This window comes from Setaria viridis, chromosome 2, assembly GCF_005286985.2.
Source record: "Setaria viridis chromosome 2, Setaria_viridis_v4.0, whole genome shotgun sequence".
NCBI lineage: Eukaryota > Viridiplantae > Streptophyta > Magnoliopsida > Poales > Poaceae > Setaria > Setaria viridis.
The window spans coordinates 42,857,589-42,881,460 of record NC_048264.2 but is presented as its reverse complement, the minus strand read 5'-3'; the positions used below and the strand labels follow the sequence as shown (position 1 = coordinate 42,881,460).

Sequence of the window (23,872 nt, the reverse complement as noted above, 5' to 3'; positions counted from 1 at the left end):
TCCGAGGACACGTTGAAGGGATCAAGGAAAATGACCTGTATCCGGACGAGATGAACACTACACACATGGTTAGCAGTTTGTCTGTCGCTGACGGAGAGATACGGACGTCTGAGGAAACATACGGCGCCCGGGCTGTTACTGCTGAGAAGCAGGGTCTTCTCAGCTCGTTACTGTTGCGTGACAAAGCCCCATGCTGATAACAACAGCAGTGAAAGAGATTACAGGGAGGGAGAGGGAGGGAGGGGCAGAACAGGAACACGAGAGCAAAGTAATCAAGCAGGTTTATTTTTTTTAGACACCGAGTACAGATAAATTCTCCAAAAGTACGCAAGGCTGCTGAACAAGCTCGCTGGCCGGCAGGTTAGGTAATTAGGAAACCCTGCCGACTTAGCAGCAGCAGCAGCAGCAGCAGCGAAAACAGTAAAAACACCTTTCGCACGTCAGCGTCGCTGTCCTAATCTCGGATCTTTCCAAAAACAGTACTGAATTAGCACCGCAGGATCTCGGTAATAAAGGCGACTACTTACCATGTTACCTCGCCACATCCGAAAGCAACGGGGCATCAAAAGTCAGGTTCCATCCTGCCGGGATCGAATTTTGGCTATAATAACAGCTTCAATTCGGTGGGTGTTTTTTTTTTCCAGACAGAATGCAGGATTGGGAGAAGCATCGAGCTATGTACAGAGTTTCTTCTAGCTCTACCAACACAGCTGCGACTGAGGCTGAAAGAATGAGCGAGCCGAGGCACGAGAACCCCCAAGGTTACACAAAAAAAGAAAACCTCACAGGATCGTGCGGCCGTTGGTCTTCCTCTTGGCGTCCTCCCATGGCGCCGGCACCTGCGCCGAAGACCCCACGTCCAGCTCTCCTCCAACCATCAATGCCGGGAGGCCACCGTTGGTCGTGGAGCCGCCCATGGTCCCTCCGATGCCAAGACCAAGGAAGTCCAGCGTAGCAGGCTTGGGACCGAACAGTGGTGATGGTCCCATCATCAGGTCCGGCAACCCTGCATTTCCACTTTCGTATGCGAGGCCAAGGCCAAGGCCCCCGGATAGCATTGCCCTGGACTCCCTCTCCATTTGCTGACTAGTCCGGTGGTGCCGCTCCATCACCTCCATTTGCTGACTGCTCCTGTTGTGCGGCCACCGTTGCGTGCTTGACTCCATCTCCATTTGCTGATGACTCCGGTGGCGCTCCATGTCCATTTGCTGGTCGCTCCGGTGGTGGTGCCACCGCTGCGAACTCGACTCCATCTCCCTTTGTTGATGATTCCGGTGGCGCTCCATCTCCATTTGCTGCGTACTCCGGTGGTGCCACGGCTGCGAACTGGACTCCATCTCCATCTGCTGACGATTCCGATGACGCTCCATCTCCATTTGCTGATGACTCCGGTGGTGCCACGGTTGCGAACTGGACTCCATCTCCCTCTGCTGATGATTCCGATGACGCTCCATTTGTTGATTACTCCGGTGGTGCCATGGTTGCATGCTGTTTTCAGCAAACCTTCCTTGAGGTAGCTGCTTCGATGGAGGCGATGACGAGGAGGAAGAGGCAAGCCCAAACTCTTTCAGGAACGATGAGCTTGATTGCGAAGCTCCAACTTCAGCAGCCTTCTGCAGGAGCGCGGTCGCGGACATGTGCGGTGCTGGAGGTGGAGCGAAGGTGCCTGGATTGCTTGCGCTTGTCTGTGGGAACAGAGAGGAGGGCGCACCAATCGCAAGGCAGAGGAAGGTGGGATCGACACCGATGAGATCACGTAGAGACCTGCTCTGGGAAGTGGTGCTTGTTGTGGCTGACGCGAACAGACCGGCGAAAGTGTTGGTTGTTGTAGATGGCGCGATGGAATTGGAAACACTGCCGCCGGCACCACAGGTGGTGCTGCTCCCATCGGTACCAATGGCCTCTGAGGGTGATGGGAGGAAGCAAGGAAGCATTGGAGTGTCCTTGTCCAGCAGATTGGAGACCTCAAGTTCAGCTTCCTTGTATTGATCAGCTTCCTTGAAGCATGTATCAGCTTCATCCTCCAATTTGGCTGTCACAGTTGTCTCAGCAACCACCTCTGGCTCTATAACGGATAAACCAAAACAAGGAAGAACAAGTCAGTTATCGCTATGGAGCTAATTGACCAAATGGCCAACCAAATTGGAGAAACAGCCAAGATGCATGAATTGCTTTCTTAGTAGGGACGTGAGATTGACCTAAAGAGCAAGAACTTGCCATAATCTCATAAGTCCATGTATGGGCAATAAGACAAGCACACGAACAAGATGCAAAAGGAGCATACCATCCACATTTGGCACCACCGCCACAACTGGCCGCTGCTCCAGTGGAAATCGAAGTGGCGAGGGAAAGAGCTGTGGTTCCTTGGGCAATGGAGGTGGGGACGGACGGCGCGGCGGCTCCTTTGGCAATGGAGGTGGAGACGGACGGCGCGGTGGCTCCTGTGGCAATGGTGGTGGAGACGGACGGCGCGGTGGCTCCTGTGGCAATGGCGGTGGAGATGGGATGCGCTGCGGCTCTTCCGGGGCCGGTGCCTCCACAGGCTTAGGCTGCTCCACCTCGGCCCCGGCAGAATCCTCAGTCTCCTCTTCCTCCTGCCCCTTGTCCTTGTCCACATTCTCCTCGGCCTCCAAATCAGGCGGCCGAGGCGATGGCGGCGCCGGCGGCGCCAGCACCCTGCCTGTCTCCTCCACAAGTGCGCCACAGAAGGCGCGGTGCGTCACGAAGCTGTCCCGTCTGAAACAAGCAAGCACGCCATCCGATGAATCAATCAAACAAGGAAAAAAACGCGAGCTTTTCCCCGAATCGGACTGCGGGGAGAGGAGGAAGAAGAAGCAAGCAAGCGGCAAGCGAGCAAGCAAGCAATCACGCACCTGGTGAAGAGCGTGCCGCAGTCGCAGCGGTACTCGCGGGTGCCGCAAGTCTTGGCGTGCGCCTTGAGGTCGGCCTGGACGGCGTAGCGCTTGCCGCAGCGCGGGCACGCCCAGCGTTTCTCCCCGTGCTTTCGGCAGAAGTGCTTCTTGATCCCGGTGAGGTCCCCGAGCGCGCGCGCCGGGGAGTGGTGCACGCACCCAGGCTCGGGGCACACGTACACCCGCCGGCGCGGCGGCGCCGCGCCGGGCCCGCGCTGCCGCAGGCGCCAGGGCAGGTTGTGCCCCCTCCGGTGCAGCTGCAGGTTCTGGTCCCGCTGGAAGCCCTTCCCGCACACCTCGCAGACGAAGCGGTTCGTCGCCAGCAGCGTCCCCGGCGAGAGCGCGATCACCTCGGCGTCCGGATCTGCGGCCGCGGGCGGGGCGGAGGCAAAGCAAGCAAGCAAACAAACCGTTGAGAGCACGCGGGGGGCGGGGGCGGGGACGACGGAGGAAGGAGTAGTAGTAGTAGTAGTAGTAGTACGCGCACCAACCCCGAAGCAACTCGCTCACCTGGCGTCCCGGGGAGGTTCCGCTTCTTCTTGACCGGCGCCGGCGCGGCCGCCGCCAAGGGGAGCGCCGCCTCCGGCGCGGTCGCCGGCGCCTCCTGCTCGGGGCCCGCCTCCGGCGCGGTCGGGTGCGGCCTCATCGCGGCGCTCGATCTGCCCGCCCGGCTCCCGCGCTTCCCACCCGTTCGTCACTGAATCCGCAGCACTCGCGCCGGCTCCGGCCCGAGAAGCGCGCTGCCTGCGGCGGCGGGCGGTGGACGGGGATTTTTTTTTCCTCCTTCCCTCTCTCTCTCTCTCTCTCTTCTTTTTTCCTCTTCCTCCAGGAGACCCCCCCGCTCTCGCTTCTCTCTATCTATCTCTTTTGGCGATTAGTTTTGCGGCTTGCTTTTCTATTGGGGAAGGAGGACGCGAGACGAGACGGGCCGCGGGGTGGTGGGAGTGGGGGTCAGAGAGGGGGCGGGCGGGCATCGGGATGAGACGAGACGACAGCCCCAGCGCCCCCGGGCGCGTGGGTCTGGGGCGGCCCGGGCGCTGTAGGCTGTACGCGCGCTCGCTGCGGGTAGGCATATCGCGTCGCGTCGCACACCACCGCGCCATGCCAAGCCAGGCCAGGGCGCCAGGCCGAGCTGCCGAGGCCGATCCGGCACGCTGGCCTCCCGTCCACCGTCGGATGCCCGCCGTCCCCGCGGCGCGAGGCGTGGCGCACGTGGTCGCCCCCGCCCGCCGCGGGTTTACGGCTGCGGCTGCCCCTGCCTTTCTGCTTGGCCTGGCCTGGCTCGCTTCGGAAGCGGGGCTTGGGCGCACGCGGCCACGCCATCCGCCGACGCCGCTTGGCCCGGGGCACAGGTCGCGGCTACGTACGGCGTGGGGAGCGTACAGGATGCTCGAGCTCCGGGTGTGGGATAAGGCGGGCGGCTCTGGGAGGGAGGGACCCCGGTCACGACGAGGCTTTGGGTGGGTGGTCAAGTGGGCAAAGCAAAGGCTCAAGCCAACGGGCAACGGATACGAAAGGCTAGCTGTTAACCTGACGCAGAAAGGGAGGGGAGGTATGGCAGCGCGGCCCAAAAAGGCCGGCCCCGGCGCGGCGCTGGCCGGCGGCTGTCCCCCGGCAGCGGCCGGCCACCCCCTACCTGACCAGCGATCGCCCGCCCGCCGATCGTGTATTCATGTGTGCGCGCACGGAGGACGCGAGATGGGATCGAGGAAAAGTCAGCAGCGGCCTCGTCCAGTGCTCGGCAAGCGAACCAGGCTGGGGTGTGGCCGGCCTCTGCGCTCCTCTGGCCTGGCTGACTTGTCGTGCGGGCCTGCGCCCCTGCGGGGGTGGTTGACCGACGGGCCGGGGGCGCAGGCAGCAGCTCGTGAACCGCCAGGCGCCAGCGCCCGTCGCGTTGCCTTGCGTTTGCATTGCCTTTGGTGGCGGATCCATCCATCCATGTATTGTCGTCGCTGCAATGGGAAGGGATCCACCCGTTAATTAGGGGGTGTTTGATACACCCTCCTAAACTGTACCTATCACATCGGATGTTTGATGCTAATTAAGAGTATTAAATATAATTTAATTATAAAACTAATTGCACAGATGGAGTCTAATTCGTAAGACGAATCTATTAAGCCTAATTAGTCCATGATTTGACAATGTACTGCTACAGTAAACATGTGCTAATCATGGATTAATTAGGCTCAATAGATTTGTCTCGCGAATTAGTATAGGAGTTCTGCAGTTAGTTTTATAATTAGCTCATGTTTAGTCCTCCTAATTAGCGTTCGAATATCCGATATGATCCTTCTAAAGTTTAGCACCCTGTGCCGTATTTTGGGTGGCTATTTTACCGCGGGTTCCGTGCGGGTCTCTCTCGATTTTTAGCCGCCGTCGCAAGGCACGGGCGCACGGCGTGGAGACCTTCTTGGCCGCCTCTTGCGTTTTGGGATCTGGCACCGTGCACGGAAGGGGGGGAAGGGGAGTGGTGGTAAAGCAACCCTGGGATTGGGAAGAGATTGTGTGTGGGCTTTCTGACCGCTTCTTTTTCCCACTTTTTTTTACTACTTCAAAAGAGAGCAAATGTAGGTTGCTTCCAATCACATGGTTAGCGCCGGGATTTGATGTGTTCCTTTTGGGAGGAGTATCTAGGGTACGCTACGCAACGGCCTTTTGGTGTGGGTTTTCACTATTGACTATTGTGCGTCCATTTTATTCGCCCATTTTTCAGAGCTTTTAGAACCAGATTTCTCCCCCTTTTTTTTGTTTGAACTCATCATTCGCAATTTTGGAAATTTAACATGGGCATCGTAACTCGATTTGGACAATCATAGCCAATTCCAAGGAGGTTAAAATGTTTAATCTTTATCAAGGTGCTATGTTGGAAGTTTTAATAAGATGGTAAAGAAATCACGAATGGAGAGGGGGCAAAAGGGGTATCAGCTAGATGGAAACTGCTTCGGCTTCATTTCCGACGTGAATACTCGTTTTTAAGTTGCTATAAACAACAAAAACTGAAACGGTGCATTGCAAGGACTATTCAATTACCAATTAAACACTCTCTTGCACATGTTCGACTCTTGAAAGCACAAATATGAAATACTACCCTGTTAGGACTAGCCATCAACTTCCGTTAATAAAAGAGTGACGTGGTGCCGACATTGGGCAGAGCATTGCACCTTTCTTGTAGAAGAAGCTGTGATGCGCAGTACAAATCTATACACCAGATTAAATCGTGCCAGACTTTTTGTTGCCTTTGTTCCTTCTATTTACAAATGGCTATGCTGCAGTACAAAACTAGCTTCTTCCATTTCCTTTTCACTAGCTTCCCTACCACTCTGGGCGGTGGCCGGATGAGTGGTGCACTGCGACAGCACATTCACTTCTTTTCATTTCAAATCACAACCACCGTGAAGGCTTCCATTTTGTGCCCTTTCTTTATTAGGAATTAGGATATACTACTATGCAGCGGTACCGACACCTTGAATTACTTCCAATAAATAAAACAAAGCAAACCAGCTGTAAAAGGCCACTCCTGCGGCATTTTTTGGATGGTCTCTGTTTTTCCTCGTTCCAGCTCTCACACTCACACCCTGTCTCATGAGTCGTCACCCGTCACAGGTTAGCCATTCTGCTTGTGGTCCACTCCACAAAAAGGTCTCCCTGCTCCTTGTGTCGCGTGCTTGCTGCATCGGGCATTTCCATTTACGATAGAAAGTGGCCGTGGCCGTGGATAATTGCTAGCTGAAAAGTTTCCACCTGAATGTCTGTCTGGACTGTAAAAAAAAAGCTCATGGTGAAGTCCCATCAGGCGATCGATCACCACCAACACGATGCCCTAAAACGGGTGCATTATCGCAAGCAGAGAGTTGAAGATAAGGGCCATCCATCCTTCTGACCATCTCACTCTGGTAGTAATCTGCTGATTTAACAGGTGGATTTCCGATGCTCCCCTCTCTCCGGAGAGAGGAGTTTTCAGCTCCGGAACAAAAGGAGCGGATAAATGCTACGTCCAAGCAGGACGAGACAAATGGAGCATATGCGCCACCCCCAATGAGGCAATGATTCAGAGGAATCGATCGCCGTGCCCCCCGTCGACGAGATGGCGAGGGGAGAGTCGTTTTCAGGGCACCCGGAACCATGATTTGAGCTTACTACGTGTTGGCCTGCCGCGCTGAGCTGAGCTCTCCCGTGTTTAATGAAGTTAAGTGCATCGTTTTCACTGATGAAAACTCTGCATCCGGGGGTCCAAGAACGAACTGCGATTACTCTATTCTCTTTCCAGAAGAGGCAGGCGAGCAGGGTGGGGTGAATTGAAGCGAGAATCTGCGGTTGCAAGGAGCCAAGAAGTTCGGATGGTCTCGCCACGTCAGTTTGGCAACCGATTTGACCGGAGCGCCGGCCCAGCGCACAGTAACCGCAGGCGAGAGCAGCGGCAGCTCGCACGCGGTCACGCGGAGTACTAGGCTACACGGCACTTGTGATCTCGAGGCTGCCGGATGAGGTCAGGCGATCAGGGAATGGCCCATCGCCTGCGCTCACTCCCTGATCACCCGAATCAGCTCGAGATCTCCGGTCTACTCAGATACCCTTATCTCACAAATGAAACAGGCGAAATAAAAAGTTAGAAACAAACCCGTCGCTGATAAATGTTGCACGAACAACAGGCCATCGACTGTTTCAACCAACAGCACCCCCCTTTAAGAACGCAACAGTTTTGCCTGTCAGACATGCCCGTGCAACTTGCCCAAGCAGCGCTACACATCATCTACCTGGACGAACATAGACATGGATGGAGGAGATCTTTTCTTTTCTTTTGGTTTTCCCCAAGGGCAGACAGAAGGATTGTTCTGCCAGCCTTTTATCTTCTTGGAACACAAGGGGAAGGCGGGGGGCATGGTCGGGACAACGAAAGGCCGGAGCTACCAACAAATGAATAACGACGCTCGCTCTCGGCTCTCCAGGGAAGGCTTCTGTGGAACCCGTGACAAGGACCTCGATGCAAGTGTTTTTTTTTCTCAATCTCTCTCGCTCGTTTCACATGGAGATATACATATACAGATATATACATAGATATAAATCGGGCGAACATGTTTGTGAGGAAACCGTCGAGGGTGGATGGGCGACAGCGACCGGGCGCCTGTGCTGAAAGCCAGAAACCACCCTGTTTTTGGAAGCTTATTACCTGTGATGGCGCCCCGGCCGAGGATAACGTAGATTATTGAGCTAAACGGGGGCCTGGAGCGGGCGGCTCCCGGTCTGGCCCTGGGTCCGGAGCTCGCCGCGTCGGGCCACGGCGCTACCGACCTCGAAAGCGACGGGGCACCGCGGCGGCAGGCGTCAGCGTCCGTCGCGAGGCCGGAATCGTCACGGCGGAAACGCGGCCGATTTGATGCGCTTTTTTCTTCTTCCCTGCGCTGCAAATTGCGAGAGAGGGAGAGAGGTAGTAACAACAACTAGCGAGAGAATATTTCAATTTCAGGTCCTTTCTGGCTTTCTCCTTCCACGGGTAGGGGCTGCTGCTAAGGCGGCAAGGAGTGTAGGGCACGCGACGCCCCTCACCGACACGGGGGGATGGAGGTAGAGGTGCAGCGTCGCTTGGGGGAATCGAGAGAGAATGCGAATCTCGTGTCAATCCTGTTGCAGCAGATAGGGCCCGCTTCCAGTAGCTGCTTGGGCCTTGCGTCATGGCCAGACCTGGGCTTTTCTTAACCCTGGACCAGACAGATCATCTTTGGGGGTTTTCTCCGGACTTCAAGCAACTCAATGAAAACCACGCTAACTAGATTCAACCGGGCAGAATAGGCAGAAAAGATGCACCAGGCGATAGTTAGCTTTGTCTGATGAGCTGATCGTTCATCAAGAGTATCTACCAAGTTCTACATCGCTAAATACGTTGTAGATAGCATAACGTAACACCCTTACATACACAAAACAACAAAGGCACTACGGTGAACGAACATGATGCACAACATCTGATTCTGGCAATTCCGTGCTCTAAGACCTGCAGGTGCGGTATACCTCACCCCGCATCACATCTACCGGTCCATGATCGAGCGTATACCGATCGGGGCCAAGATACATGCCCGTCTTCTCGAGAAGGGCCAGGCCTTCCTCCCTCCCATACCGTGAAGAATAAAGCTTCAGGTACTCGATGTCCTGCATTGAAAAAGCAATAATAAACACCCGTGAGCACAGGGCAAGCGCGAGCAATCGCACAGGTACACTGTTTCTAATTTGCCATATTCATCGCTGAGAGCTTTGCAATGGGAATCAATTGAACAGGTGGGATTAGTTCCTAGCACGCTTCCAATAAGTATAACCCTTGAAAAATGCCAAGTATAATTACAATGACTCAATAAGGCTAGTTCAGATAAAGTGCTCGGCAACAACTTTTGGTATGAATATTTCTTACTCGAAGGCTCAAAAGCTAAAAAAGTGTTTTTTTTATAAAAAATATCAGCAAAATCATCACCTGCATGCCACTGAGAATGCGCTCTAGTCGGGTGGATGCAACTGGTTCATGTGATGAAGAGAACACTTCACCAGGATAGAACAGGACCCCGTCGCCAGGAGGAAGGCCACGTCGGAAACAGATCTGTGGCACCGCAAAGTTTGAGAATCAGAAATGAAGAAATGGTTGGATGCTAGAGCTGAACTTAGTCAGAACAATAATGTGTGATTCTTAGTTTATAAGAATACAAAATGGTATGTAGAATATTAACTGCAACAATTGCAAACTAAAACACAAAATCTGTACAACAGTTCCAAAACCAAGACTAAAATTAAAGTTTAAACTAAGTTGTATCTGCAGAACACAAATCTTATAAAACAAGAATCGCCAGCCACTTACATACTAGCTAGAGCTTTTGTCTCAGTGTTGGAGTAAGAGAAGTGTCATTAGCATATAAATGGACATTTATTACCTAGCATAAACAAATCTGTTCAAATATACTCTTGCTTTATCGTATAACAACATGACCAACCTAAAGCATCTTTACCTGCTCACAGTCATACACTCGTACTATTGTATATGCATAAGCAATCAAGCCTATGCCCCCCACACACTTAAAATTGCTCTGACACAGGAGCTTTATTATTTAATATCTTTCACCACAGAGACTAAAACCCAAAACTATCAGTATACACTGCAAGTCTTGCAACATGGGTAGAAAATAAGATACTAAGCGGTAAATCTTACTGGGTGGTTTTTACATGAGCCAGGAAAAACAATTCGATCATGTATTAATGACAGGCCATTATATAAAGACGCTTTCCATGCCACAGCATACCTCAGCACTTGGAATCATTGCCTTCTCATAACAGTTGGTACCCCAATAGAGGAATCCTGTCCCACCTTCCTTCCACACTCTCCACATCACCGCCCGGTGCTGGGTTCCGCGCATTCCAAGGTGCCAGTTTGGTTGAGGATCAGAAGGGCCCATACAAACATATGTCCACCACTCCTAAATAGGATCCAGATAAGCCCATCAAGATATAAACTTTAAAGATAACAGATGACTCCATGCTTGACTGGCAAATGAATAAGTTCAAGCTAAATGAGAAGAGCCAAATAAATGTAATTGGCCAGGGCAGCTGACATGGTTTGCACTTTATTGTGAAAAAGGCATCCAATTTTGAAAGAGTAGGCTGTAGCATAATCTGGTAACAGGAAGTATGCTTCAATGCAGATTGCAGTATCCAAAATAAAGATAACAGTACGTAGGCACATAATCATTTAGTTAAGACTATAGTCTTGCCTGCACTCAACAGATAAGAACTTCATCATAAAATCAATGCAAGGGAGCTCATAAAACAAATTTGAAAAATTCTTTCAACCACAAGAAAACATAACATGAATACTATAATCATAAAAACAAAGAAAACATCCAATGCCATCAAGAAGAGGCTTTCCTTCCTGACCTCCGACCACAGCGAGCAACAATACATACTAAAATACTAGATATAAAGGGCCATTGTTAGAGCACTAGATGAACATAGAAACAACAAAATAAAAAATAACGGTAAAATGTCACACAAGGAGTCATTCACAAAAATATTTCACAAATGAATGGATCGGGTGCACTCTCATCCAATTGCCTTACTAGATTTTATACAGTTAGAACCAATGTTACTTGAAAACAAATAATGTAATATCATTAATCCTCTCTGATAACGGTATGTGCTTAAAATGCAATTAAAAAAAAGCCAAGGTTTACAAATTTTGGAGGAACAGAATCTTCTTACCTCACCCAGATCAGGTCGTAGTTCAGCAACAATATCCTTCACTAGGTCTTCTCTTGTGCCAAGAACCCATTCACTGTTTAAGAAAACGACAGATCAATAACCAAAGTGGTTTATTGGCCCAATACATAAGTGGTGTAAAACTATTGTTAGTTTGCACCAAGCCACCAATGCTTCTGAGGCTACGCAACATCCACACAGTGACACCACATCCCCAACATGTATTGGAGCTTTAAGTTCCATCAGATTGTCAGTGGCTCAGTGCTACATAATCGTTGTGTCAATGGTTCATGAGAAGGGAAATTTGGTTTTCTCTCGCACATAGGGTTGATAGTTCAATCTATTTGGTCTAACTTTTGTAACATGATAGCATGGATTCTCGAGATCTTGTTCATTTAATACATAAGTTAGGGTCTTCACCCCAGGATTTGTACGGCAGTGATGCAAGATATGATAAAACGCTAACACTCTGAACCTTATTTGTTATGTTAGTAGAATCTTACCATATGCTATGAATAAAACAGTTTAGCAACACAGTAAAAATGCAAATATAAGCCAGAAGCAGCGCATACCTTGTGCAGAAGATCTGTGTGTGCGGACGTAAAACATTTGGAACTTTCACAAAAGCTTCAAATGTAGAAGGAGCCAGTTCAGAGCCACTTGGGCCTATACAGATCATTCAAATTATAAGAAAAAATATTTATTGTAGAGAAATTTGTAAGTTGTCAACCACAATGGCTTCTGTAGGTATAATCATCTAAACTTTCCAGAACATAACACTGACACCATGCCAGAAAAGTGATATCAAAAGTGAAATCTTCTGTCACTTTTATAAAATGAAATCATATGTCCATTCATAAACATAAGTAAATAAGACAGTAGACCTCATGCTGTAACATGTAAGGCTAAGTCTTTTTAACTCTATATTAGTTCATACTTCATAATGCTACCAAAGATGAAAATCTTCTGTCACTTCTATGAAATCATATATCCATTCATAAACATAAATAAAACACAGTAGACCTCATGTTGTAACAAGGCTAAGTCTATAACTCTATATTAGTTCATTGTGCCACCCATTCACATCTTGCTCCCATTGCATCCATTTTCCCAGATACACTATAGAATAATATAATGTGATGGACATCAGTAAACTATGATTAAATTCTAAATTGTCTGCTAAGCTTCATGTTAAGTATAAAAGAAAACTGTACGGTTATCAGCACAACTCAAGAATGAAAGTTTTCTAAATACAGGCAGTGTTCATCAAGAAAAAGACATCAGATTTGCCATATACTCACCACAATAATAAGTTGTTAAAATTCGCACGTCAGGTGCATACGACTTTAACTCATTAGAGATGTTGCATATCATGTCATATTGGTCCACATTCAATGGCTGAAAAAATAGAAAACAATTGTAATTATTGTAGGCTAATTCATCTCCAATGGTTGAAATAGTTATTTTGAGTTTTTGGCAACTTCATTTACTTATTTTGAGTTTTCGACAACTTCAGTGAGTTTATCAAACCTCTAAGCAATGGTTAGTTGCGCAGTGGAAGTGCATATACAAGTTGTCTTCACCATTACCGCTTGTACCCACAGATCTTAATTTCTCTTATAATATACTGTTTGTAGCAACAAAAATCATAATCATAAGGAAGTACTTCAAAATGTGGACGCAGCTATATCAGTTTCATATTACAAGTTCTATATCTTGTGATGCTAATTAGTGGTTGAAGATCATAAGGTTTGACTCTTGAAATGCATGCATGCCTTACAAAATGAAATGGAGGGAGTATCATCTAAGCTACAACCAACAGACTAATTTAGGCAAGATTGGATGTAATGGCAATAGAACACCAACAAACTAGCAAATAATTCCCTTCATGAATTTTCTTTCAGAAAAAAAATCATATATAGCCTCCAATAGACTAATTGCTATTAATGATAACAACATTCTAGTTCCAAGATTCAACATCATAGATTTAACCAAGCCCTAATTGGATCTTAAAGTTGATATGGGATCAGAAGGCACACTACAAGCTGAGTGAATTTAACTTTCTGTTCCGGGAGCATGTCCACTGGACGTGCATAAAACTAAAAGGAGAACTCACAGGTGTAACTCTGTATCTTTGATTTAAGAAGAGTAGAGATCGGAACCCATAACAATAACTACGACAAGATCGCCCTACTCCATGCCTCTGCATGGGTGTTTCCAGGAATCAGGACATAGCAGAAAAGTTAAACAACACACCTCATCCCACAAATAGAAGTAAGCTTTTGACCAATGAGGCTTCGATTTTAAGATTTCAACTTCTCTCCTCAAGGAATTTTTTGCAGCATCAGTACTGTTAAAAAAAAAAGGAGCCAAATTATTTAAATTAACAAGCTGAATCAGTTAAGGTGATATAAATTTAGAAGGATTAAAGCAATACCATGATAGGATAGGTGCATAGGGTACAGCATATGCTGCTAATCTTGGGTCAGAATAATATTCGCTAGCCTTCGGATGATCAGCTAGAAATATAGAAGAAGAAAGAGTGGAAAATAATATCACACATGATGATTAGTTCCAATGGACCAGCATATTCTTTATGACGGAGAGAAATAAAGAGATCTAAGCATTACCAGGCCAAGGGCATGTGTATGCTAGAATGCGCATGCTATCACCCCATCTGCAGAAAAATGGACTAATTCTATATTGGAGGAGCCACCTAAAGTGATGATCCAGTGCATCATACCATCCTTCAGTGCCATGCTCCAAACAGAAACGATCTTCAATGACAGTTTCAGATATCTAAGGTGTAGTCAAAAGAAAACACATTCATATAATTACAATTCACATGTGAATTGTCAGAAGCTGCAACAAAACATTGGTATGGACAATTCAAATGTGAATTGTCAGAAGCTGCAACAGAACACTGATATAGACAATTCAACCATAAATTATAAAATGTGGTTCCGATTATTGCGTTGCTGCCAGGAGGGTGGTTGCTTGGGGAGGATTGAAGTTGTAGCCAAACGCAGTGTGGGGGTGAGGGACGGGATGTTAACGTCGACCCGTTCTCGCCAACAAGGAGGATGGCGAAATTATGTTCCTTGATCATTAAAATGAGTACGTTGGCAATTACTACATAGGGACCCCCAGTCCCCACCCACCCAACTTGATGAGCAAACAAACCTTAACGATGGAATCCCTATATATTGGATACGTCATTTCCTAAACTCAACTTTCCAAAGTCCAGAGCAAACTCTAATTTCCAAATCCTATCTCAAACTTTCCTAAACCAAGCCAATGTTCAAACATCCTAAAACAGTCGTTGGTAAACCTTACGTCGATGAAGAAAGGCAGGGGCCCTTTTACCCCTATGGCACACGCGCCCCTGCTGCTAGTTCGGCCAGGTCAGCAGCCCTGAAACAGCCTTTAGCCGCCGCCGAGCCTGCCAGGTCAAGTGGCCCCATAGGTCTATAGCCCATTGCACCAAGACCCATAACATTTGCACATCACAGAAATGTAAATGTAAAATAGTAAAAGGGAATATTGCCAGGATACACCAAAAACAGCAGGTAACGAAGGTGTCACTGGGAGAGTGAAATCCCAAACAGTAAGGCTTAACTTCAAACGAACTGAAACATTGTTCATAACATCTTCATCCATCATGTCTCCAAATCCATTATTCTCTTGACAGTCCTGGAGTGCTGGATTATCCAACATCCTCTTCAGTGTGGTAGAAGCTGATGTTAGCCTTTGTACCTAAATGTTATAGCACTATTAGAAAAGCGAAAAGGAATAACACAGCTAATCCTTAAGAATGTATGATCAGAGCAGAATACCATTTCCTCTGACGACGAGTAGTCTCTGGGTTCAGTGATGTCAAGACAACTTCTCAATTCTCTATGCAGCCTGTACCTTTCAGATTTTGGTAGAGATTCTGTTCTGGAACTGCAACCAGAAAATAAGCCAGTAAAAAAGTATAGCCCAGAAATCAAAGCTAAATGTCACCTGGACACTTGTGAGCATGCCAGTATCTGATTGAGCTTGGGATTCTTGTTTAACAGCACCATGAAAATATTTCTTTACAATAAGATGATTGTTTCATATTTTCATGACCTGAATCTTTCCAGACCTTTTTAAAAGTAGCTACGGACTAAGGTATATAAGTAGGTAAACTCAATAGGTTACTCAAGGATCTGAATTTGACATCTCAAGCAACACATTTTAAGAAAAGCTTATGTTACTTACAGAGTGATCCTTCCACCACATTATATCCGATATATTCATATAGAATGTGTTTAATGACATCTCTTTCTCTAGCATACATTTGAACACTTGGGTCAGTGTCATAACTAAGAACTGACAATTGTGCGGAAGCATCCCTAACTAAGATATATTTGTTTTGGTTTTTTTTTCCTGTAAGCCTAAAGGCAACATTTATTTCTGATATAACAAGATAGAAAGCAGCAAGGGAATGCTTACTCTAGTTCTGTCTTAACCGCAGTAATGAATATTTCACCCTCGTATAAACCAGGTGGTTGTCCACACGGAACGTTTAACGATACCCATACTGCAGCTGTCTCCCTGTACAAGCAAAAGTGAAGTTGCATTTACGTAAAGGAGGGAAAAACCTTTGCTATAAGTTAGTTATCCAAAGCACAGAGGCAGTACCCTGGGTGAAGACTTATTTGAGGACTGAGTGGATCAATAGGCACAAGAGCATCTGGTACACCTAAGATAGGCACCACACGTCGCAAAGTTATGGACTGACCAACCACTAACCTGGTACATCACTGTTACAATCATCGAAATAGAACTGTGCAAACGCTAGTCTCCCCTTGTAAAGATGTTCTAAATATTAAACAAACAAACCTGTCTCCTGAGGAGGAGCAGAGATCGGTGCACTGAATCTGCACAGACCCTGCAATACCTGAAGTGGCCCATGAAACCTTTGGGCGTAAAGCAATTTGAAAACTTTCTCTTTCATTTCTTGCTGCCAGAAGGTTAACCTAAAGGAAAGCATAAAGTTTAAAATTTTTGGGGAGGAACATAATCAAATAGTAATAAGTCGAATCGCGGCAACTGAAAGCACATTGAATCTGATTACAGTTGAAAAATACAGTGTCACACTTTAAAGGACAAAATAAAAGGACATCATATCAAGGAAAAAAATATTGAACATTAGCATCACAATTCACAACTAAAAGATTATTTTTAGTCACAGGCTGAAGCAAGAAACCAGTGCCGATAAAATGCAGTACAACTCACTTTCTCTAGAGGTCGAGGTGCTTCTTGTTGGCTAACATTTGCTGTGCTGGGCATTGACCAGACATGCAACAGATCTTCTGAGTGTACTTTTGTAGGATCAATTACACCGGCACCCAGACTTGTACCCCGCAAGCCTCCATCCACCCATCCATAACTAGTCCCTCCTCCAGCTACACCTTCAACAGGTGGTGCCGAAGCATTTTGTGTCTTCCCTCCTGTGATCACACAAAGGCAAAGGATTTAGAAATAAATTAAGTAAAAGATTCCTATATCTAATGGATGTCAGAAAACTTTTAAATATAATATAAAATCTTTCACACTATTCGTAAGAAAGCTGTAGCTTATTATGAACCAGAGATTACAGTATGCAAAAGACTTTCTTCTTACGATATACTGTGCAATGAAATGCAAACTGCCAGTATAAGAGGCTCCAATACATGCACTTGACACTGAAAGAAATGAAACAATATTGAGCTCGATGAATCAAGGAATGCGCAAGCTGAGCACACTTTGGTCGCAGTTCAGGTGCTTAGGTCAACTAATACATGCTTCCCATGACGACTTCAGAGGCAAAACTTGTGTACCTCTGATACAATATAATTGGGGTGTTATCTATTGCAAGGTAGTACCTATTGCAAAGCCAAATCACTTGTTACTAGCTTGCTAACTCCTTGTGCAGACCGTTTTGATGTCACCTGCTTATATCCCCCCTCAATCTAATTCAATCAAAACTCCCGATGTGTGGATGATATCATGTTAAATATGGAATATTGATCTGAACTGGACAATTTCTTCATTTAAGTATATATGGATATGGGCACGCGCATTGTTGAGTAGAAGGGGGTAAAAGGTCCGAGTTTAGTCAGATATGAATATACATAACAGATGGCCCTTCTCGGGCTAGTTAGCCAATCAGTCTCATGATGAGCCTTTTGGTTTGATCCATTTGCTACCCCATTGATTCAGCATTCCCAGTTAAACTGAACTCCCCACATATTCCGCTTAGTGTTTGCATGGTTTTCACCTCCAAACAGTCATGGCACAAAATGCACCAGTACACTGGCTTGGGCTCATAACGGATCGAAATTGACTGCCAGTGCTCCAGGGAATGCCAACAAAATAAACATCAGGAAGGTGGCCACCAAAGCAAGTTCAACTGACAATCCAATAGCCTATACAAGGATTGGACCTCTGCGGACAAAAAGGTCGCCACATCGGTCCTGGAGGGCACTGCGATTTAGCGCCCGCCGACCAGCTGTAGGAAACCAAGCATCGACAATCCGGGAGCACCCAATGAGGGCCCCGATCGATCGAGCTGTCCCCGGGAGCAGCCCAGTTCGATCAGACGTGAGACGGCGGAGGAAGGAGAGAGGGGATCAGTGGGTGTACGGTGTACCTGCGGTGGAGTTGGAATCGCCGGGCTCCATGGCGCCGGCGGAAGGACGATGGATCCGGAAGGACAGCGCCGAGTCGGAGCGGAGCGGCGGTGGCGCCGAGCGCTGGGGGTTGGGAGTGGTGTGGGGATGGGAGAGCGGGGGAGTGGAGCCGTGGAGGGAGCAGTTGCTGCGCGAGACCCCCGACGTCTCACGGGACCGGAGGCGGGGAGCGGGGCAGGGGCGGGACCCCGACCGACCGACGGTGGCGTGGCGGCCTAGCGGGGATCAATGATCACACCTGGTGACTGGATGGCGCGCTGCGGGTGGTGCGGCGAGGAGGTGGGGGTGATGGCACTGTGCGTGGCGTGTGGCGTGCGGGGAGGAGCAAAAATAAACGAAGGGGAGGATTGAGGAACCGCCGGCGTGTGCCTCGCTTCTGGAAAACTCATCGGTTCGCTCGCGTAATGCTTTTTTTTTTTTTTGTGCTTGCAAAATGCAATACGCACACTCCCGTGAGCTGTGACGGGGTAGCACGGCTTCTCCCGGGGCGACGTGCGGCGGTGCGGGCGGCGCCGGGCGCGGGGGTGCCGCGCCGGCGGTCAGCAGTGGGCGGAGGAGCACGTCGCAGAAAAGCGAGGCTTGCCGTGCACGTGCGATGGTTTGCACATGGCACTGGACACATGGTCACGCCTCACATGGACACCGAAGTCCGGCGTTATTTCTATGACAAGAGGCAAAAGGCAGTTCAAATGCTTGCCAAAAGCGTTGCATTTTTCAGTCCAGAACAAGCTTCTCGATGCCCACGTTTCGAACCGAAAACTATTCCGACGATCCAGCACGACATACAGCACGAGATTGCCATACAGATTTAAACAAATCACCGCACTTAGCTGGGATGAATTTTGACCAGATCCATTGAATTGCATAGTCACCTACAGCAGCTAACACACAGACACAGTCCACCGCACGTACCACGCCTCGTCAGGGTAACAGCAACCTAAAACAAGCAAGAACCATCCGAAATACACGACATAATCCAACCACCATCTTGTAACACGAGGATTCATCTAAGACTGCATCGCATCGTTTCCATCTGCTTCCCCCGACACTTCATTGAACATGTACTGGCTCTGGTACTCCATCAGGTACTGCGTCGACCGCTTCACGTCCAGGAACAGCTGGTACACCCGGCTAATGTCCTCCATCTCCACCACCTTACCTTTGCGCTTCTGGCAGGCCAGCGCGGCGGAATTGATCAGGTGGATTGCGTACCTCAGGGAGGTCTCCACACCGATCTTGGTGAGCAGGACCTTGGCGTCTGCAGACATCTCCACGTCCTCCTCGTCGCACCGGATGTCCAGGATCTTCCGGATCTCGTCCTCCGTGTAGGGCTGCGTCGTGATGATCAGGAGCCGGTCGAGGAAATCTGGTGGGATCCCATGCGGCGACCGGTAGTTTGTCCCGCGGATAGATGTGATCCCTCGATTTGTTGCGATGACTAGGATCGGAGCCATATCATTTTCCAATGCGCGGTTGAGGAAGGAGAAGCACTCGATATCTAGCATGTGGACTTCATCGATAAACAGAACGCCAGGCACAATCTCAGCCTTTCCTTCCTCTCTCCACTCTGCAACTTTTGTGTCAATCTGCTCCCGAACCTCAGCACGAATTTCACCAGTGTCACCAGTGAACAGTGCAAGAAAACCCTGTGTCCTGGACAGAACATAACAAGATAATAGAAATGAGTAGGGTGGGACACTATAGTTTAAACAAAACAAGCAAAATACATGGACACAGTAAACTTTGTGACCTACAAGTATGGGAAGATTTTACACAAAGAGGGAAGGTAAATGCAGCCCAACAAAAAATATCTTCCAACAGACCCATGCAGCGATTTCAACAGTTAAGGTAAAGAAGAACCTCAGCAAAAATATAGCATCAAGATCAGTTATAGACATCAATTGTTGCAGAAACTTATTATATGCTTGTAAAATAAAAAATACTTCTGCAGTCCGAGCATGGTGCCTTACATATGAACTATACACACACAATACTTCTAACATGTGACAAATGGTAACTAGTACCAATAGGGTAAGTTATTGTCATGGACCATGTCATCTAGAAGTCCATCCATGCACAAAACTGGAAGGTCAACCAAGATCTAGCAGGTCCTTTGACCAGATTGTATACTAGATAATGCAGCATCCTCTCTACCAGGACTAATGGAAAAATGGTCCTAGTTAGTGTGGCACAATTGTAATTATACCTGAAATTGTTTTCTAGTTTAGTACCCACTAGATTTAGATATCTTATCTGAGTGCATCATCTTTTTCCAAAATGTAATGGAAAATCTCTGTGAACACTAAGATTTGTAGGTAAAATTATACTTCATGATGCTTCAATGGGATTGGGACTTCAGTTCTACTTCAGTTAAACAATATGATGACAAATTGACCTCACTAAAGTGATAGATTTATCTTGGTACTGCTGTAATCTTAATACATGAGCAGTGCCAAAACTAGGATTTCTGAATCTTACTTTCAAGCCATCTGTCAAGAATTGGCATGATCAAGTTATCAACCACAAGTTGCTGCTTCATTTTTCTAATAATGAAATAAGCATAAACTACCTTCTGACTTGTGTAAGCATATAATTTAAGTGGTCGTGATTTCATGGCCACTGCATAGTCTGCACGTATGCTTAATGATCTCCAAATGAACCATAACATTAGTTGACATAGAATAACAAATATTTCTACAAATCGTAGCCATACTAGTGGAAGTGAAATCTAAATAAATCATCATGGCGTAATGAGTGATCCTTTGTTGAGCTAGCAATTGCTTGCGAACCTTAAAAATGGATCGTTGGCAGGACTTTAAAAAAAATCGGTTGGCAAGACTTCCCAGAACAGCAGTGGGCTGCTAGCAATGAAACATCACTTAAGCTCAGCATAGACAAGGTAGTCCCAAGCCGATGTAGATTAGCCTAGCAAGTAGAATTTAGAATTCCTGGGATATATTTTTTCTACTCATATATGTTTTCTTCCAGTGGTAATTTGCAAGACATAGTGCCCCTTAATATCTCTACTAGGATTCTTAAGGTCAGCATAGACAAGATAAATGTGATTTATTGTATATTGTCCTAGTCTGTAGAATTCCAAATTCTTGCTGGGAATTATTTTCTACTGGCGTGTGTTTTCTTGCAGCGGTAATTTGCAGGAGCAATTGTTCAACGTCACTGTATACTACATCAATACATTACAATGTTCAGTGTGAATTCCCTTGTCAGAATTGTTCAGTTTATAAAAATTGTTAGCTGTGTAAGCATCTCTTCCAAGTTCCAATCTAGGTATGCAAGAATTGATGGGAAGGGGTGAGAAGATACCTGCTATTGATGACATCGATCTCATGTAAGGTGACACAATGCACGACCTCCTTGCGCTTCTGGAGCTCACCATCAGGGCACTTGACAAACTTGGTGTGTGGGCCAACAGCATCATAATCCCGCGACCTCCCAATGGAACGCCCAAGCTTAGTGACCTTCCCAGAGGCCTTGTCAAGCGCAATCACATCCCCACTCTGCACCTTCTCCTTCCCAAGAGCCTCAATCATCTTCCCCCCGAGCTCATACACCGTCTCCATGTCCGTGGTCTTCAGCGTAAGCCTCCCGGATTTACCAGCCGCAGTAGCACCAGAAGGCGCGGAGGAGCTGCCGCCAGCGCTGGAGGCAGATAAGGGGCGGTCGATAGAGATCTCCACAACCTCGCCCTCAATTATCTCCGCCTCCTCCTTGATGCGGACGCCAATGGAGCGGCGGAAGGCCTGCGTGAGCGCCTCCGTCTTGGATAGGTCGAGGGAGAAGAGCTCCGAGGCGGCGACGGAGGCGAATGGCGTCTCCGCGCCGAGCGACTTGGCGATGCCCATGGCAAGCGCCGTCTTGCCGGTGCCGGGCTGGCCCGCGATGAGCACGGCGCGGCCAGCGATCTTCCCCTGGCGGATGAGCTGGAGGATGAGGCCCGCGGCGCGGCGGGCCGGGAGCTGCCCGACCATGCCCTCCGAGGCGTCGCGCGCCTCCATGGAGGAGTCCAGCCCTAGCCCCCGGATGTGGGAGTGCGCGCCGATTCGCTCGATACGCGTCAGGTCGCGGCTCTCCGACAGCCGCTTCAGCTCCGCCATGGCCACCACCCGCCGCGCCGCCGCCGGTTCTGTGGTTCGCCTTTTGGCCGGGATTGAGGGGGGTGGAGGCGAGGTGAGGTTTAGGCGAGAGCGGGGAACGAGCCCCCAGGGTTTTGTGGGTGAAGCTGGAAGGAGAGAGGAAGGACGGCTTGGGCCGAGAACAGACAGGAACGTGGTCGTAGGTCAAAACAATTGGGCCCATGTATGGATTTGGTAAGAAATGACATCTCAAGTCCGGCCCAGATTTAAGTTCGGCCCAGTTAGTGTACTAACGAGCTTATAATGACCAAACCAAATGTTAGTACTAATCTTTGTTTCCTTTTTTTCGACGAAGTAGGTATGAATATGTTGAATCTTTCACGGGCTGCTACTTTATTATGTTAAGAGTCGATGGATGATGCCGATCTAGTCTATAAAGGCTTCCTCGTAGTCTTCTAAGTTGGCATTCAGCACTACTTACCACCCTAATGGTCCACTTCTATTGTTAGGCCGGACTAAGTGGTTGTCATTATATTACTCTACAACTTCACTATCAAACTTTCCGGTGCCGTGCTGTGTTACTGTTGCGCTCGTGCCTTCTCTCTTAAAACACCTGTCTTCCATCCTTCTTAGGACACCATGCCTTAAACATTTCGATTGCACAGGTAGTCTTGCTAAAACACAAGGAAAAGCTTCTACGCGACCCCTACACTACGAGGCTACGGCCAAGTTGTTCTCACATGTCAAAACCTTCGTCAAAGCAGAGCCCTTCAGATCTCTCCGCGGTACGAAAACAACTGTTCGTATCGTACAGGCGTACAGCGCATCCGTACCTATATCGTCAGAACCAGGATCCTTCTTGGACGAGGAAATGTCATACGGACTTCGTACGAAAAGAAATACCAGTACCCACTTGTAGCGTATAAGACTAAGAAGGTTCCTGCTTTGTTTTGTTTTTCCCCCCATTGAAATGTTATAGTTTAGGCCACGGTGATTTTGCTGCTGTGAAGATATCGTTCATCGAGACCTCGCTTATGGCCGGAGCGGTCGAGCGGGGTGGCAGCAGCCGGGCCGACCCTCCCGTCGCCGTTGCCCGTTGGAGTGGTGTGCACGTCCATGCGCTTCCAAGATTCGGAGCGGGACGAGACAAATCGGCCGCTTGTTTGCATTCCGCACCCACCTTGTGTCCCCTCTCCCTGCCCCACGGGAACATGGATCATGGATGTGCCATCGCCGGCCGAGCCACCCACGGGCCACGGCCACGGGTCGTGGGGACGTGACGCTGCCAATCACCGCCCCCGGCCAAAAGCTAAACTAATCCGGCCGTAGCATCAAAACGCATCATCCCTTGTCGGTGCCGAGGAACTTCTCCGCGACGACGCCGTCACGCCGAGGGAGGCGGCCGGCCGAGAGGGACGCGGCATCGCCAATCACGGCGCTACGGCAGCATCGGCGCCGCGACCCAACGCCGGATCCGCGTCGGTTAACGTCTTAACGACCTCTGGTGCCCCCTCTGCTCGGGATCAAAGGTGTACTGCAAGCTGTAGCACTTGTACAATTCTACACATACCGAACGCGACGGGTTAACTGCATGGTAGACAAGTCATGCGGCCGTTCGTCTAGAAAAGAAAACCTTTTTTTTTTCTGGTATAGTGGTATGTCAAAAAAGAAGAAGAAGAAGAAGAAGAGAGTGGCCGGTCAACATGAGAGTGCTTTGTTTTAATCGCCCAATGGCAGTACTTGCTACATCTAGCTTCAACACCACGAACAAAGCTTCCGTTATTCTACTTTCTTATAGATCCGCCGTGAGCTGGACGTGTGTGCCTTAACATCTGCACCATGTATCCGCGCAGTACATGCGCATGTGCGCTTCGCTCGAAGGAAGCGTGTGCGTGTGCTCTGCCAAGTCAAATGAACTGTCCTCGCCGCTGCCACGTGG

At 48.4% G+C, this 23,872-nt stretch overlaps 3 protein-coding genes across 4 annotated transcripts; all 3 read right to left on the bottom strand.

Annotated features, from left to right (window-relative positions):
- Positions 1-562: 562 nt before the first annotated feature.
- LOC117845198 (uncharacterized) lies at positions 563-3,817 on the bottom strand. The gene is made up of 4 exons (XM_034726153.2): positions 3,423-3,817; positions 2,874-3,276; positions 2,285-2,736; positions 563-2,065 (listed from the first exon to the last, which is right to left on the bottom strand). The coding sequence occupies exons 1-4, from the start codon at positions 3,556-3,558 to the stop codon at positions 783-785; spliced, it is 2,274 nt and encodes a 757-aa protein (XP_034582044.1). The 5' UTR covers positions 3,559-3,817; the 3' UTR covers positions 563-782.
- Positions 3,818-8,657: 4,840 nt separating this feature from the next.
- LOC117843670 (uncharacterized) lies at positions 8,658-18,159 on the bottom strand. 2 transcript variants are annotated; one of them, XM_034724334.2, is made up of 16 exons: positions 17,800-18,159; positions 16,404-16,618; positions 16,008-16,144; positions 15,807-15,917; positions 15,618-15,719; positions 14,975-15,083; positions 14,694-14,894; positions 13,769-13,937; positions 13,576-13,657; positions 13,395-13,488; positions 12,440-12,536; positions 11,711-11,804; positions 11,142-11,214; positions 10,187-10,360; positions 9,370-9,492; positions 8,658-9,053 (listed from the first exon to the last, which is right to left on the bottom strand). In XM_034724334.2, exons 1-16 carry the CDS (start codon positions 17,828-17,830, stop codon positions 8,892-8,894), a joined length of 1,974 nt encoding a protein of 657 aa, XP_034580225.1. In that variant the 5' UTR covers positions 17,831-18,159; the 3' UTR covers positions 8,658-8,891. The 2 variants fall into 2 exon arrangements, with proteins under 2 accessions (XP_034580225.1, XP_034580227.1); XM_034724336.2 differs by lacking the exon at positions 17,800-18,159 and having other exon boundaries at positions 15,807-15,867; positions 16,404-16,543.
- A 487-nt stretch (positions 18,160-18,646) lies between these two features.
- Positions 18,647-22,050, bottom strand: LOC117843672 (uncharacterized). The gene is made up of 2 exons (XM_034724337.2): positions 21,164-22,050; positions 18,647-19,492 (listed from the first exon to the last, which is right to left on the bottom strand). The coding sequence occupies exons 1-2, from the start codon at positions 21,952-21,954 to the stop codon at positions 18,847-18,849; spliced, it is 1,437 nt and encodes a 478-aa protein (XP_034580228.1). The 5' UTR covers positions 21,955-22,050; the 3' UTR covers positions 18,647-18,846.
- Between the last annotated feature and the right edge of the window lie 1,822 nt (positions 22,051-23,872).